Source organism: Papaver somniferum, chromosome 1 (genome assembly GCF_003573695.1).
Source record: "Papaver somniferum cultivar HN1 chromosome 1, ASM357369v1, whole genome shotgun sequence".
NCBI classification, from domain to species: domain Eukaryota; kingdom Viridiplantae; phylum Streptophyta; class Magnoliopsida; order Ranunculales; family Papaveraceae; genus Papaver; species Papaver somniferum.
Window position 1 is genome coordinate 136,435,402 of NC_039358.1, and position 16,843 is coordinate 136,452,244.

Sequence of the window (16,843 nt, forward strand, 5' to 3'; positions counted from 1 at the left end):
CGATGTTGAGAATGGGAATGAGATCTATGAGAGCCTTCGCTACGTCGTTACCCTCGATCAACAAAGTATCCACTTTAACCTTGCAACCAGAACATAGTCTCAAGATATCGTCAAGGAATTGCTTTCTTTGTTCAATCTTTTTATTTTTGTAATCCTCATACAGTAGGGGATTCACGGTATCCTTATGCAACTTCCCTATCCCAACTGTAGAAAAAAAAAGGTATGCAAATATGAATAGCAAAACAACTTATTAATAAAGTTATTCAGATGCCATTCAAAGAGAAAACTGAAACCTATATATATATATACGTACCTGGAACTGGAACGTAGAGGATCTCAGGATAGACATGGATAAGATAGATAAAAGTCGACGAATACAACGAAGGAGGAATATCATGTAAAAGATGTTTCAATGCCCATATAAGTGCATCCCTGCTTGATTTACTTTTCCCAACTGCTACATATATTTTGTAACGTCCACCTATTCTCGACGAACTCACGCGATTAATATCCTTGTATTCTTCAACAACTGTTGGTGGAATCCGATGTTGAATGCTCGAACCTTCTCTGTTACTAATACTACGTTTAATATTCGGATTATACGTACCGATGATATTGTTTTCTTCATTATTTTTCTGACTAGTGATACGGTTAATTGAACCACTAGTAATTAATTTGTCATCTTGAGGATCGACGTCTTCGATATGAGGATTATTCTTCTGCATTTTCGAATGATTCGTTGCTTCTACCATTGATTGATCACTAGATTTCGATCTCAAAAGTATCTGATCGCCTCCGGTTTTATTATAAACTTTGTGTATATGAGTATTTGTGGGTTGTCTTAAGGCTGTACAGACTAGCAAGTATTTGCTTTAAGTTTATTGAATGATAATTAAGCTGAATATATAATTAAGCTGGTTCTACGCGCCTTAATCATGAACCGAATTACGTGGTTGGAGAATCTCAAAATGAACTGAGCCGTGCTAGCGCTGTTCTTTCTAGAGCTTTGTTGATGAAACTGTTGATTTTCGCTCGGTACACGCTGTTGCGTTTTGACAACGAAATAGTTGAATTTATCTTTTTGTGTTTTGAAGTAGTCATTGGTGCTGGCATTGTTGCCTTAGTGTGTTGAGACGATTATCATTTCTGAAAGTTTGTTGTCGAGCACTACTTCAACATTTGACAAACAGCGGGTTGACTTTGTTCTGTGTTTTAGGGAACCTCCAAGACCGAGGAGGATAGCATAAAGATCGGTCGGCATCCAAGTCATAATGGTGTACAACCTAAGTGATCTTTATCAAAGTTGTTCCATTGATGGCAGCAAATGTCTCTTAGAACCGGCCAAGTTTACAGGAAGATATATTTAACCAAAATTTTGAGAAATCACCTATGTCCAGGCTAGGTTGGACCTAGCCGATTGTAGTTTTTGTACAGTACAAAATTTTTGAAGGACAAGATCCCAATCAGCTAGTTACCGTTGTTGGCATGCCGAAGAAAACTGCTGGTGCATTTGGGGTGGACACTATCTCGGATAAGAATAATTCGGGAGCCTCAAAAATAAATTTATGGACCCAAATTCAAAAGAAAACGTTCCGGAAGAGGTCCATGATGGCCCACTTTAAGCTAAGATTGGTTGTAGGACTCCTTCACAGGTTTCCTCCAAAAGGATGAACGATTTTTTTAGAGACCATGGTTTTTCTGGGGACCATGATTCTATTTTTAGTAAGACATTTAGAAGTAAATCTAGGTCACCCCTTATCTAGATATTTATATTAATACCTAAACTATCCTCCTGAATAATTCTGGGTAATGATTAGTGAAATGATTAAGTTAAAGATAATTAGTTAGATGAAAAAATCAGATGGGTTTTCTCAAAAAGAAGTAGAATTATTGAGTAAAGTTAGAGAAGATGAAGAAGAAAAACATGGAATTTTTTTTGAGTTCACTAAGCTTGAGTATTCAAGTGATGATTCAATTGATGGCTCATCTGAATCATGTAACCGAACAAAACCGAGGGAAGAGTATTTGGGTACCCAGGTATGCTTCAAACTTAGATAATGTTGGTTGAATTGCTCCAAAGTTTCAAAAAAATGTAAATTTTTTGAAGTAGATTTGGCCTTGTTCGGTTACCTTATGTGAAGAACATATAACCAAACACATCTGAAAGTGTAGTTCGGTTACTTTTTCCAAACACGCAGGTTACCGAACTCGCTCGTTAATGAAGGTTTTTAGTCGTTCGGTTAACAGACATGTTACCGAACTTTGTTTATAGGATTTACAGAGTAATGTTCGGTTTTCCCGCAATGTTACCGAACTTTAGGGTCTAGAAGTTCGGTGGTTCGCAAACAATATCTAACCGAACTTTACGTAAAAAAAAATCTATACCAAGTGTAAGAAGTTTGGTTGGTTCGCAAACTTTTACCCAACAACATATCTAACCGAACTCAATATCAGAGTAAAGTTCGGGTAAAGTAAAAACTTAACAATTTTTGCGATTCAACCGAACTGAACTTGCAAATGCATATATAGAATTAGCCCATAGTTCGGTGACAAAGAAAACTTAACATTTATACGAACGGAACTTTTGGATTTTACATTATTTTCGTAAACTAAAGTTCGGTGATATCCTTATTTTGCGAAGGAACCGAACTTATGGACTTGTGTTGTTCTAATACAAGGAGTTCGGTTAAAAGTATTTTTTGCGAATCAACCGAACTGTGAGTTCGGTTAAGAAAGAATTAATTCGTGATAACCGAACTTTTTGCGACGAAACCGAACGTTTTGCGACGTAACCGAACTAAAAGTTCGGCTGAGACTTGTTTTTTGCGACGAAACCGAACCTTTCTCTGAAAAACCTCCATTAAAGCTCTCTGCAACTTCCATTTTCAACTCATTTTGATGATTACTTCTCATTTTTTCAACCAAAAACAAATTACAAGTAATGGGTTTGTGAGAATATCTTTGTTAATGATTTAAATTAAGCTATATATATATATAGGTGGTGGTGGTTGGTGGTAGTGGTAATCAGAGGTGGTGGTGGTAATCGGTGGTTGGTGGTGGTGATAATCGGAGATGATGGTGGTGGTAATCGGCGGTGGTGAGCGGTGGTGGTGGGAGGAGGTGGTTGGTGGTGGTGATAATCGGAGGTGGTGGTGGTGGTAATCGGCGATGGTGGACGGTGGTGGTGGGAGGAGGTGGTGGTTATATACATATATATATATATATAAGTGGTTATTAGGTTGATTTTAAATTAAATTAGGTTAAGGGTAGGTTAATCATTTCAACGCTTTAGGACACCCTTTATAACTATAGGGAAGATGGCCTAATAAAACCATGGTCCCCTCAAAAAAATCATGATCCTTAAAAAATCGTTCAAAAGGAACCGTAGTTTGGGCTCGATGTGGAGTACCCGGACCAAATAGGATGTGAAGCGTCTGCAGCTGCTTATGTACAAATGGATTATGGAACTGAACACTCGCCATCCGCAAGTTGATGATGAATATCTCCTTCTTGTTTAGATTAAAACAAGAAAAGCAGTCTCCTTTTTACCGTCTCAGATGCCAAATCTTGAAGCTGTCAACGTATTTATAGCTTTGCTTGATTCCCTGGATATACGTTTGGCTTGAAAGAATATATCAATAATACTCACAGTTCTCTCTATATTATTCATCGCTTTTTGGTTTTTGGGGCCTCATGACAGAATAGTCGCTGGTGTGTGGCTATTAATGGTTCCATGACAATGACTTTATACAATCTGGTCTTGACCAATAAACGCAAACAAAAAATATCCGCGTCGCTGCAAGACGGGCTTGAAAAGTAAACTAGCGATTCCTTGTCACCCAAAAGTAAATTGTGAAGAGATTCATTTTTCAGTTTTTCTCCACTGTGAAACCCACGGGCGGAAAAGTTCAGGCGCGCACCTATATTTGGTGAAAAAATTCCTCTGAAACCCATTATTTTCTAAAATCATGTTTTCTCGAGATTTTTTTTCATAGAGAGCGAGGAAAGAACATGAATTTTCCATGGCTGCCGCTGTATTGAGAAGAAGTGGAAAAAGATTATTATCTGCTTCATTGATCTCTGCTTCTAGATCTGTTGATGCTGTTTCTGGACCTTCTTCTTCCCATTTGGTGAAAAGATTATTCACTGATTTGGAAGAATAATTGTAAACTTACTTTAACAGTTTAACTTCGAACTCTGAACTTAGTTTGAAGTTTGAACCTTCCTTTTCAGTTGTTTTTAGAAGGTTGTGAGAAAATATTGATCAGTGACTGGATCAGATTACAGGGAAATTTAACAATGTTGAAGCTTTCGCGTATAATCAACAAGCAGTTGTTAAACACCATTCTGTCTTCTTCTGATTCTCTTCAGTCATCGCCAGTAAAGTTATTCGGTATAACAAAAGCCCCATTAAAAATCCCTAATTTTCCAGCCCCAGTTCTCAATTTCTCCAGAAACCTGACTCCCAAACAGAATTTCTTGTTTTCTCATACCAGAGTTATTAATTTAAGCTTCAATTCTAACCCTCGTAATTTTTGCTCTAGTTCTCCCCCTCACATGGAAAGTGTAGTTAATCAAAAAATCCCTTCATCAAAGGAGGTCACTGACAGCACACTGAGCAGAGAAAAAGACCATTTTTGGGTATCAATTCCAGTCAGTGCTTATTACAAGTTCAACAGGTTTGGGGTTTATTTAAATTTTTATAATTTTGCGGTTATCCCCAATCCCTAATTGCTTTCGCTTATTTATTTGAGTGGTTTACAGGATTGATTTAAAAGGATTAATGGCTGAGAATCAAGACAATTTGATCCCACATACTTCTGGAGAGATCAATTATGTTGTTCTCAAATTCGGCAATGGGAGCTCTCAAACTCCTTCTCGAGTGAGTTTAATTCATTATTCTCATCTTGTAGTTTTTGCTATGCAGGATTATTTGCTTAAAGTAAAAGAACAGTTCAGTTCAGTACATCTACATATACTCCATTATAACATGCTCGTCTCATGATCAATTTTGTTGCAATATGGCTCTTTAACTACTGACAACGAACCCAAACAATGCCAGCTTACTTGTTTAAGTGCAAGGGTTTCATTATACTAAGTTTAATTGTTATTTCAGGATTCAGAGGCTAATTTAAGTGGGAGTAGTCACTCTTACATGGTGGTTTTCCCGTATGGATCCACTGTAGTGTTTAATATGCTTGACGGCGAAGTTGATGGGCATCTGAAGATTGTCGAAAGACATGCCTCAGGGTTAGCGGAAACGGGCAAGGATGGGGGGTCTTTCCAGAATTACCACATTAGTAAGATACAATTAAGTTCCAAGTCCAACTAACTTCAAATTCTACTATGTAAAGCTTTGCCTTCTACTATGTGTTATGCATCTTTTTTGGTGGTTGTGTAATGTATTGTGAATACATGAAAGAAGATGATGGTGTAAATACATGATTTTGACCAAGAGCCCCCGAATAACTGAAAGATAATGGTTTGCGTGGGAGTTAATGAAACATGAAAGAAGATGATGATGTGGTTATGACTGCATAACATGTCATTCAGTCGAGAAATTGTCTGCATAACATGTTATGCATTCGTGAAAATGGATGCGTAACCTGTTATGCATCTACAAAATTTGTTGCATAACTTGTTATGCAGTCCAGAAAACCTGCATAACCTGTTATGCATCCGAAAATATGGCTACATAATGCATTATGCATCGAGAAAATAGATGCATAACCTGATATGCATCCGCAAATATGGATGCATACTGCATTATGCATCAATTTTTTATATGTACGGCTAAAATCAACCAAAAAAATGGTAATATAACTTGTTATAGATGCATAATTTTGTTATCCAAATGCATAATTTGTTATGCAGTGGAGAAAATGGTTGCATAATTCGTTATGCGTCTGTAGAATGTGTTATGCATCGTTTTTGGTGACTGCATAATGGTTAAGTATCAAGTTTTCAAAACAATTCCCTAAAATGAGGATCACCTCCGATTTTTTCGTTAAAAACAAAAATTTGATATTCTTGTTTGTACTCGTTGTGTAGCTCTTTTAAAAAGATTTCCAACGATATAAAGTTTGTAAAATTCTAAGGCGCGGATTTTTAGATATGTTATGTCCAAGTTGCGCTGCCAATTATACCCCTGAAAAATTAGGCTGCGTAACGAGTTATGCCTGAAAAGATAGTATGCATAAACAGTTATGTATTGATTCATATAATAATTTCATATAATTATGGGTGTCACGGTATACAAAATTAATTGTGGGCCTGAGAATGAGAATATTATTTTTTTTGGGTCTCCCCCTAATTTCCCCAAGTAAATTTCTACCAGTAATATCCCCGGATGATGATTTTTTACAAGGTTGCTAATGAGGTGTCATTTTGCTTGGGGGTGTACCAACTCAAAGGCAATTACTAATTTGTCCTATATGTAAATTGGTACACCCCCAAGTAAAATGGTACTCCCCGTTAGCAGCCTTGATTTTTTAGGGAGAGCAAAAACGGATTCGAAGAATAGGCAATTAACTCATTAAGTGGGACCGGTTTAAGATAATTCCCTACCTCGGACAAATACATCTCCAGTAAATACACCTCACCTATTGACCATACAAACTTTCATACGCATCCCATCAACAGTTTTCCACCTATTGACCATACAAACAGCTTTATTTTACTGATCCTTTCTCTCTCTCCTCTCTCTCATTCCTTCTTCTTCCCCAACAAAACCATCAAAAACAATCCTTCTCTGCTCAGATCTAGTCCATTTTTGGACTAGATCCGAGCAGATTTCTTTATTTTTACTTGCTTTCGAGCTTAGTTAGTAGTTTGGTTTAGTTTTTATTATGTTTTCTACTTATCTACACCGTTTTGCTGGTTTTATCTACTCTTTTGAGGTTTATCTTCGCTTTAATGTCGATTTTGGATTATTGGGTTGGGTTCTAAGATCAGTAGTGGTGCTCTCCAACGAAGAAATCTCCATCTTTGTTGTCTCCAGCGATGAACTCTTCATCAGAATCTTCATCATCAACTTATCCGGCGACGAAATCTTCATCGGTGGTCTTTTTGACGACGGAAGTTTCATCATTATTTACAAGAGATTTGAGCAAATCACTCCTACTTTGGGAGCATTTCTTTCTAAAGAAGAAAAACAAACTAAATGGTTGGAATTTAATTCTGAGAAAAACCATCATTCTTCCGATTTAATCGGATCTTATTCATACTTGTATTTCTTACTCCGGTAATCTTTCTCTTTCTCTTGTCGGATTTCTCGCTATTGTACTCTTACAGTGTGTTCTTGTTACTTTGTATTCTCTTATTTTCGTTCTTAAACTCACTGTAACCTTGAAATCCAATTAATGAAAAGGTTCCTTGTTTATCAAAAAAAAAATCCTTGTCACTCAAAAGTAAATTTCTACCTGTAGTACCCCCCGGATGATGATTTTTTAGGGGGAGCAAAAACGGATTCGAGGAGTAGACAATTAACTCATTAACTGGGACCGGTTTAGGATAATTTTCTAACTCGGACAAATACATCTCCAGTAAATACACCTCACCTATTGACCATACAAACTTTCATACGCATCCCATCAGCAATTGTCCACCTATTGACCATACAAACAGCTTTACTTTACTGATCCTTTTTCTCTCTCCTCTCTCTCATTCTTTGTTCTTCCCCAACAAAACCATCAAAAAAAATCCTTCTCTGCTCAGATCTAGTCCATTTTTGGACTAGATCTGAGCATATTTCTTCATTTTTACTTGTTTTCTAGATTAGTTAGTAGTTTGGTTTAGTTTTTATTATGTTTTCTACGTATCTACACCGTTTTGGTGGTTTTACCTACTCTTTTGAGGTTTATCTTCGCTTTAATGACGATTTTTGGTTATTGGGTTGGGTTCTAAGATCAATAGTGGTGCTCTCCAACGACGAAATCTCCATATTTGTTGTCTCCAGCGATGAACTCTTCATCGGAATCTTCATCATCAACTTATCCGGTGACAAAATCTTCATCGGTGGTCTTTTTGACGACAGAAGTTTCATCATTATTTACAAGAGATTTGAGCAAATCACTCCTACTTCGGGAGCATTTCTTTCTAAAGAAGAAAAACAAACTAAATGGTTGGAATTTAATTCTGAGAAAAACCATCCTTCTTCCGATTTAATCGGATCTTATTCATACTTGTATTTGTCTTACTCCGGTAATCTTTCTCTTTCTCTTGTCGGATTTCTCGGTATTGTACTCTTACAGTATGTTCTTGTTACTTTGTATTATCTTCTTTTCGATCTTAAACTCATTGTAACCTTGAAATCCCATTAATGAGAAGATTCCTTGTTTAAAAAAAATAAAAAAATCTTTGTCACTCAAAAGTAAATTTCTACCTGTAATACAGTTGGATGGTGATTTTTTAGGGAGAGCAAAAACGGATTCGAGGAGTAGGCAATTAACTCATTAACTGGGACCGGTTTAGGATAATTTTCTAACTCGGACAAACACATCTCTAGTAAATACACCTCACTTATTGACCATATAAACTTTCATACGCATCCCATCAACAACTCTCCACCGTTGTTCCGCCAGCATCATATTCACCTTTTAGTTGTTGATCAGATTTTAACCAGTAAGTCCCTTGTAAGATTTAGGTCTGCGTATAAAATTGGTTTAATTCAAATAGTTTGATTGCGGATGGCAGAAAAGAACCCATGTATTTATTTTTAAGTTTTTTTCCATCCAACCCAAGAAGAAGAACCTGGATTATTATTTAGAACGGCGTCTCTATCTATCTATATCTATTTTATGGGTTTTCTTGTGATCCGTATGGTTCATTTGAATCCAATGTAATTTTAGTTTTTAAATGATTTGTTAAGATTTGATTATCCAATTTATTGTGTTAACACTTGGAATCAATTGGTCTCGGAGAGACGTTATAAACCCTTCTCCATTAGTGGTATTTTCAATCATATTTGATCTGTATCAAACCAGATTTAAATTTAGACTTGCTTGTAGTGGGAAAATGGGGAGAACAGAGAGAAAAACCACACCATGTCGTCTCCATCTTGTTCAACTTCCACTATGAGAATTCAAGTTGTGAACACATAAATCACGAGGGAATCCACGTGTTCACAAACAATGTTCGCACACACAAAAACTCTTGAATTAAATGACACATGCATAGAAAGGATGATACTATCGATTTATCGACTCAAAGCCTTCGGTCTCATCACTGCCTAGTCGAGTAATATCAGGAATTGATCGTATAAGGAGTAAGAATACAAATACGAACATAAATACGAAACATAATGGATATACAATGAATGTAAAAGTGCTGAAATGTAAATAAAATGGAGATTTACGTGGTTCGGCACTAAGTCCTACATCCACGGGGGTTGGTGTTTCACTATGTATTGAATGTTTACAAAGATAGTCGAATGACTTTTGAGTATACATTAGTCTGCAGAAGCAGGGGATTTACTTACTCTTCCTATTTCTCTCTCTTATGTTATCCTCTAAGGATTGTGGATTGGTCGACCTCATTCTCTCTTAGTGGAGAGGGGTATTTATAGGGTTGAAACGTGGTTCCTACTTCTGAGAAACCGTTGCAACCTTATCTTCTTGTGCTTTGTGTCCATCACGTAAAGGTCTTTCGTTCGATCCTGCGGTCTAAGCTTGAATACGAAGAGCTATCCTCGCTCGTTCCACGAGCTGATTGACGCGTGTATATGTCTTGGTATTTTATGCGGGCAGTTGGACGTCCGCTAGTGTCAGACAAGTATCTCTTAGTCTGGTCACATCCGTGTCAGTCAATCTCTCTCTCAACCGTTGATCTTGGATCTTCCTCGGGATAGGGTGTACTAAAACCCGAGGGGTATTATCTGGTGCTCCTCTTTGCCATCATACCTCAGTGCTCCTCAGTCCTTGACCGTCAGATCTGCTGACCGGTGGCGTTTTCTGATGAGATGCTCCCCTAGGTTATGACTGCGTGTTATCATGTTTTGATGTCTCGCTTTGCATGCTTTCCACGTGTCTCTTCCTGTACATGTGGTGGACGATGAAATGTGTACATACAATTTGCCCCTCTTCTTCTGACCTGGGCGTATTTTGCAGTTTAGAGGAAGAAAGATCGTCGCACACGTTTCATCTCTCCTGAAATAACATCCCCTATATACACGGGCACGTTTCCCACTTTTGTATTAACTGCCCCTTGGTACGAGGGACATTTATTGTCTTCTCTAGCTTTATAAATAGGCAAGAGAATGTGAAAATAACTTTCATCCTCTTCTTGTCAGTGTTCATCCTCTTCATGTGGTTTTTGTTCTCTATTCTTGTTCTTTAGTCATTTATTATCGTCGTCCTTGTGGGGAAGATAACATATTTTCAATTTTCTGACTCTTTCGCTTTCGACTGCTGCTGCCCCTGTATTAAAGATAACTTGCTTTTGATTTCTCTAATTTTTCTATCCTCGCCTATGGTTGGTGCTTGTCGTCTTCTTTTATACAGGTATGAGGTTTTTCATTATTTCTATCATTGATTTATCTATCTTCTGTTGTTGTATCTACCCGTTTGTCTTTTGCTGCTGTACTTTTGGCTTTGTGATGAAGAACACATATGTCGAAGCATATATGCTTGCCCCTGTTCTTTGTTACAAAGTCTATAAGTCTGTATCTAAGTGTCATCCCTGGAGTCTGATGGGGTATTTCTGATTATTTTCAAAATTTAGGGTTTTTGACGTTAATCCAGATGAACCATCAATTTCTGGGTTTTTTGATCTTTAGTGATCCCTTCGTAGCCGCTGCTAACTTGTTTCCGCTTTCTTTAGCAGATATGTCTGATCATCCGCGGACCCCTTATCAAACTCCGCCACCTAGTCCGCCTCCGCGTAGAGACCCTGACATATCTCCACCAGGGGGAGGTTCCTCTAGGTCTTTGCAGATGGATCCTCGTGGTCACAGGATTTCATCGTCTTCTGGTTCCAAGGCTTCGTCTACTCCGAAAGGTGATCCTCCTAAGGGTCCTCCTGGTTCTAGATACGCAGTTAACCGCGCTCCATCTCGTCCTCGTGTGGATCCTAAGAATGCGCATACTCCTCCTCGCGATGATCCTAAGGATGTGCGGGCTCCTCCTCTTCGTAATGAAGCATTGGATGTTCCGCCTCTTCGTGCAATGGCTCCCCCTTCAATGCCTTTACAGAATCCTTTGCCTCCTCCTCCAACGGTTTCTTTCAAAGGGAAGTACTATAAGGGTACCATGTTGAAAGCTGATCCGCCTAAAAGTATTCCCTCTAAAAGGAAGGCTTCAGAATTGAGTTCCCCTACAGATTTCTTGTCAGATCCCGCGGACGAGGAAGAGACTGCCCCAGTGATACGCAACGTTTCTGTTGGTAAGAAGAAGGTCACATTCAAGCATATCGACCTTAATATGTTCAAGGAGAAACATGAGCTTCAAGCCTTTGAGGTTCGCTTCTATGCCCCTGATGATGATATCACTTACGAACTTATCTCAAAGTATCAGTTTGATGAATTTTATCTGTTGACTACGGTTGGAGCCTTCGAGGCGAGTCTCATGTTTCCTTTGTATAAGTCGGGTGACTCATTTTATTACGACGCGCTAGCTAGCCGTGAAGGTTCTTCCACGAACACTCATAATCGTTCTGTGTTGCAATTGTCTGGGAACTATCTCCGTGCACTGAAGGAATGTTATCTGCGGAGCAAGCGGGAGACGATGATGACTTGCTACGTTCCAAATTCTGCTGAGAGAGAGTGGTACACCCTTCAGAATTATAATAGCTCTTTTGGGGATTATGTCAACAGTAGGAACCATAAACCGTGGAGTGTTAGCCTTCGTTACATTGCTGCTCCTCGGGGTGAAATTCGTCTCTTAAGTGAGGTAAGTGATGCCAAGCTGAAGTATGTTCCTGGTACCGAGGGTTCTGCTAAACGGAAGATTTTTCCCGCTTGTGAAAGGATTAAACGTGATCATGACTATGAGTGGCGTGCCACCGTTATTGAAGTTGTTGGTCCTTAGGCTTACGGTTGGATTCCTGGTCCGCGCGGTTGGCGTCCTTCTGAAAACAGCAAGCCTCGTGAAACTCCTCCTGCTCGTTATGGAGATTACTGTCCTTGGCGTCTGAACTTTGCGGGCATGAATTTTCCTTATGCTCTTGATGTCGTTGATGGAGATGAGGAGGAGAGTTCTGGTGCTACCCTTCCTCCGAAGAGTGTTGCCACTGCTAAGGTATGGTTTCCCCTTATATTGTATTTGCCCCTTGTTTCCTTGGTTGAAATATTTTCAAGTGAAAGGAAGAATGATCTTTTGAGGAAACTTGTAGGTGACAAAGAAGAAAAAAATTGGACCCAAGCAGTCTTCGACTGTTGTAACTGGCGAGGCCGAGGTTCATGAGGAGATTACTAGTTCTGTGAATGAGGGATTTGCTGAGGAAGACGAAGTGTTCGATGGAGAAGAGCGTACTGATACTTCGCCCCCTGGTGACGAGGGTGGTAATGGTGAAGGGGAGGAAGAAATTGCCGCAGGTGGCGATGGCGCCGATGAGGTACATATTGGTACTAGTGGTGTTGGTGGAGCTGAGGGAACATTACCACGGGGGGTACTGGCTATGGACAATGTGCCCCTGTTGGAGTTAATGCCGCGGATATTTTTCCTCCGGTCTCTAAAAAAATTTCTTTTGGCAAAATCAATTCCGCGGGGGAATCCTTCGATGTGACTGCCATGGATTTTGCTGGGGATTCTCGTTGCTTTCCTCTAATGACGATTGGGATGTACTCGGGAATTCTGTTAAAGAGTGTACCCCTGGCAAGCAAATCGTGTATGAGGGTGTTCGTGCTGACGATTGTGGTGTTGGAACTCGTATCAACGAGGAATCAGCGGCGAAGGAGAAGTTCGCGGCCATGGGAAAAGTTCCCGCTGAGTCTTCCCCAGAGGAGTTTTCTCAATCTTGGATGCTTGAGGGTGAAGATGTTGGTTTATCCTGGATTAAGGAGAAAAATTTAATGTTTGTTTCCAACCCTGCCCCGGTGTTTGTTGGTGAAAAGAGTTCTGACGCTTATACTCGTCGGATAATGCAGTTGTCTCCCAAAGACCGGGTTGAGGAAGTGTGGGATAGAAACTTGAGGGCCTCGGAAACTAATCTCGCGGTAGATCCTCCCTCTTCTGTCGCCGAGATGATGGCTATCGCTGATGGGTACCAGTATGGTTTTCCCCAGCAGCGGATGTTGGAGGTAAAACGTCATACTTCTTTCCTTGGTAATGCTTGCACCCCTCATCGTAATAATCTTTTTCCTTTGATTGCGCAGATGATGAGGAGTGAATACTGTAACCATGTTCTTTACCAATTTTTCAAGGCAAAATCTTTGAAACTAGAAGCTAAGCTCCGTCACAGGGAAGAGGAACTGTCTGCGACTGAGGTGGAGATAAATGGACTGAGGAGCCGTCTCAAGGAAAAAGAAAAGATGGGTAACGCTGAGGAGAGTCTTCATTTAGAGCTTGCTACAGTCCGCAACGAATTGGAGCAGACTCGCAATAATGTCTTGTCCCTCACAGGTTCGTATTTTACCAATCTTTCACTCCTCGTGATTCCCTACTTGTACTTTGGTGTTCTGTCTGAGTCTCCCCACCCTATATTCAGTGGGTGGAGTCCCCGAGCTGATATGGCTTCGGAAAGAAAGGGAACGACAGAAATCCCGTATTGTAGAGTTGGTGGAGAAGATGAAAAGCGAAGACGAAAAGTGGAACGCTCGTGCTGATGAGCACAACGCCTTAGCAGCTGAGTGGCGCGAAAAGCGAACACAAATGGTTGATATGCAAAATAAGTACAACCATGACCGTCGTCTGTTCAATGGTACGCTGCTATGGACGCGTGATAACCTGCGGGAAGCTCGAGGACATGCTTCGGACTTAGAGGCTAGAGTGCGCCTTTTGGAAGAAGAGTTACGGCAGGCTCGTTCCTTCTTAGGCCCCGTGGTTAGGGACAGTATGTTGCGTCTTACCGAAGAAAAAACATAATGCTAGGGCCGAGGTCGGCGTTCTTAGTAAAGCCCTAGCAGCGTCCCGAGATGATGTTGCCCGCCAAGTGGAGTCTGAGAGAGATCTCGAAGTAAACATGTATCGACTCCATAAAAAGGATGGGGGAGATGAATAATGAAGTCAACCATCTTCGTCACTTGGATTCAATGAAGCAGGTAGACTTAGATGCGAGTCAATTTGCTCTTACAAACCTTCAAATGGATTATAAGAAACTATCCGACGAGTATGACTTTCTTGATGAGGCACGAGACGCAGTTGTTAATGAGTATGAAGAGGCTTCGGCTAATGTCGAAGGTATAATCTAGTTTTATCGAGTGTGATTCTGTCATTTCTTTGTTTAACCCCTTGGTATTTTTTGTTTTCAGCGCTCGAGGGACAGCTTCACGCAACAAATGACAAGCTTGAAAAAGCTCAATCTGCCTTAGTGCAGCAGGAGGGAAAAACCAACTATTTTAAAGGGTTGGCCGCGTCTCGTGAGTAAGCAGCAAAGATTGCCTCCAAATAGGCGGAACGCCTATCTTCATTGTTGTCTCAGGCCCACCAGCGGACCGCTGCTATCACATATAAAGCTCGATGTCAGTTAGCTGAGAGACCAACAAAGTCCTAGACAAGATTGAACTTGATCTTAAAGCGAACATGGTCTTGTCAAGAATTATCCGCGTCGTCCCCACCCCGCCCTTGCCTGGTTCTTCTGGGCCTTCTTCAGGTGGTAGCGTACCTTCATCTCGCAAAGACAACCCTGTGATGGAGCTGTATCGTCCAAGTAGATTTCTTTTATTAGTCATAGAAAGTTGATCCTTTGATTATACAGTTTCGGATCATTTTTTGATGTGTTTCTTGCTCTATCTTATTTGCTGAACTTGTAATCAACTCTTTATGAATGGATCATCCTTTTGGCATACCTGCGTTATCAATTCATTTTTATTTTAAGTATTGTGAAGGTTAAATTAGAAATAACTTGCTTTGTAAAAAGTTGAGTGTTTGGGTGCGACACCGAAGGTAAATACCTTCGTGATCGTCTTGAGACCTGTCACCCCGCTGGCGAATCCTGGGCCAGAGGATTCCCAAACGGTGGGGGCCGAGGCAGCGTTCTAGGATATGGGATGCTTATTTGAAATATTTACATGCACCCATTCCGTCGACCCGCTGCCTTAAAATTGGTTGGGTATCTCTTTCTGCTGGGTGCCTTCCCCTGGTCTTACACTCATAGACACTGATAGGGGAGCCCTGAGAGATTGTAGATTAACTACTTTCCCCAATATTGTTAATTTATTATGTAATGTACATGCGTTCACCCAGCGGGCCTTTTGACCATTTCGTTTGCTTGAAGATTTCAAAAAGTTTGTTTGATTGATAGGTTGAGGCCTGCTACTCCTCGTCCAGAGATAGAAACATGTAGAGCGGTTACGCTGCCTTCTTCTTCTGGTATTCTTCACGCAGATGCAAAGCTGCGCTGCTCCTATGGGTAGTACGGTTTGAGCCATTTAGCATTCCAAGGGTGGGAGGACCTCGCCTTTCAGATTGCGAAGATAGTAGGAACCGTTTCCCGCAATGTCGTGTATTATAAAAGGTCCTCCCCATGTAGGTGCTAACTTTCCCCATTTTTCTCTCGTTGATACTGCGGGATTGTTCTTAGCACATACTGCCCTTCTACAAAATTTCGAAGCTTAACCTTTTTGTTGTATTCTCTCGCTAATCTTCGTTGATAATTTTCCATCTTTTGCAATGCTGCTTCCCTCCTTTCTTCCAGGTCGTCCAGTCTCTCTAACATCATGTCTGTTGTGAGATTTTTCTCCCATGCTTCGGTCTTTGTGGTTGGCATGAGGATCTCTGTTGGGATGACTGCTTCAGCTCCATAAGTGAGGAGAAATGGGGATCCCCGTGGCAGATCTTCGTGTTGTCCTGTATGCCCATAATACATTGTGTAGCTGTCACACCATCGCCCCTTGTGTTCGTCTAATTGCTTTTTGAGGATAAGGGCGAGGGTCTTGTTAGTAGCTTCCGCTTGTCCGTTGCTTGAGGGTATATGGGTGGACTTTGTTCTTCCTTATTTTGAAAGTGTCGAAGAGCATGTCTATGTTTTTCCCTGTAATTGTTTACCATTATCGGACACGATTTCCGCTGGTATGCCGAACCTGCAAATGATGTTTTGGAATATGAAAGTAAACACTCCACGTCTCTGATCCTGGCTAAGGCTTTAGCTTCCACCCATTTACTGAAGTAGTCCGTGGATACTATCAAGAATCGTCTTTTCCCTGACCCTTCGATGAAAGGCCCAACGATATTTATGCCCCATTTTACGAATGGCCACGGACTATCCACAGAATTTAGCGTTGTTGCTGGCGCGCGCGTGTATCTTTTTGGAGAAATGCTGACATTCTTCACATCGTCGGGACATTCTTGAGGCATCTTGTATCATTGTGGGCCAGTAATATCCTTGCATTTTCGCTTTGTCGGCTAGTGATCTCATGCCGCTATGATTCCCTGCGTCATCGTAATGAATGTCGTTCAGAATTCGATGCCCCTCTTTCCTGGATAAGCAACGTAGTAACGGTCCGAGGAAAGATTTCTTGTACAGGACCCCATCCCGAAGATCATATCTTCCTACTTTGGAGAGTATTTTCCTGACTTGTTTATGATCCGCGGGTAAGGTCCCATCCTTGAGAAACGCATGAATCACCATTCTCCAATCATCTTCGTTGCTGAAATCTTCGTCTTGATTTGCTCTCGACAGGATTTCTTCTTCGTCGAAATCGTTATGGATGTCTTCTCCCACCTGATCTTCGATATTTTATTCCACTGTA

At 40.4% G+C, this 16,843-nt stretch overlaps 1 protein-coding gene across 1 annotated transcript; it reads left to right on the top strand.

Annotated features, from left to right (window-relative positions):
* Positions 1-3,846: 3,846 nt before the first annotated feature.
* Positions 3,847-5,455, top strand: LOC113332978. Its single transcript, XM_026579464.1, has 3 exons — positions 3,847-4,679; positions 4,765-4,882; positions 5,117-5,455. The coding sequence occupies exons 1-3, from the start codon at positions 4,300-4,302 to the stop codon at positions 5,330-5,332; spliced, it is 714 nt and encodes a 237-aa protein (XP_026435249.1). The 5' UTR covers positions 3,847-4,299; the 3' UTR covers positions 5,333-5,455.
* The last annotated feature ends 11,388 nt before the right edge of the window (positions 5,456-16,843 follow it).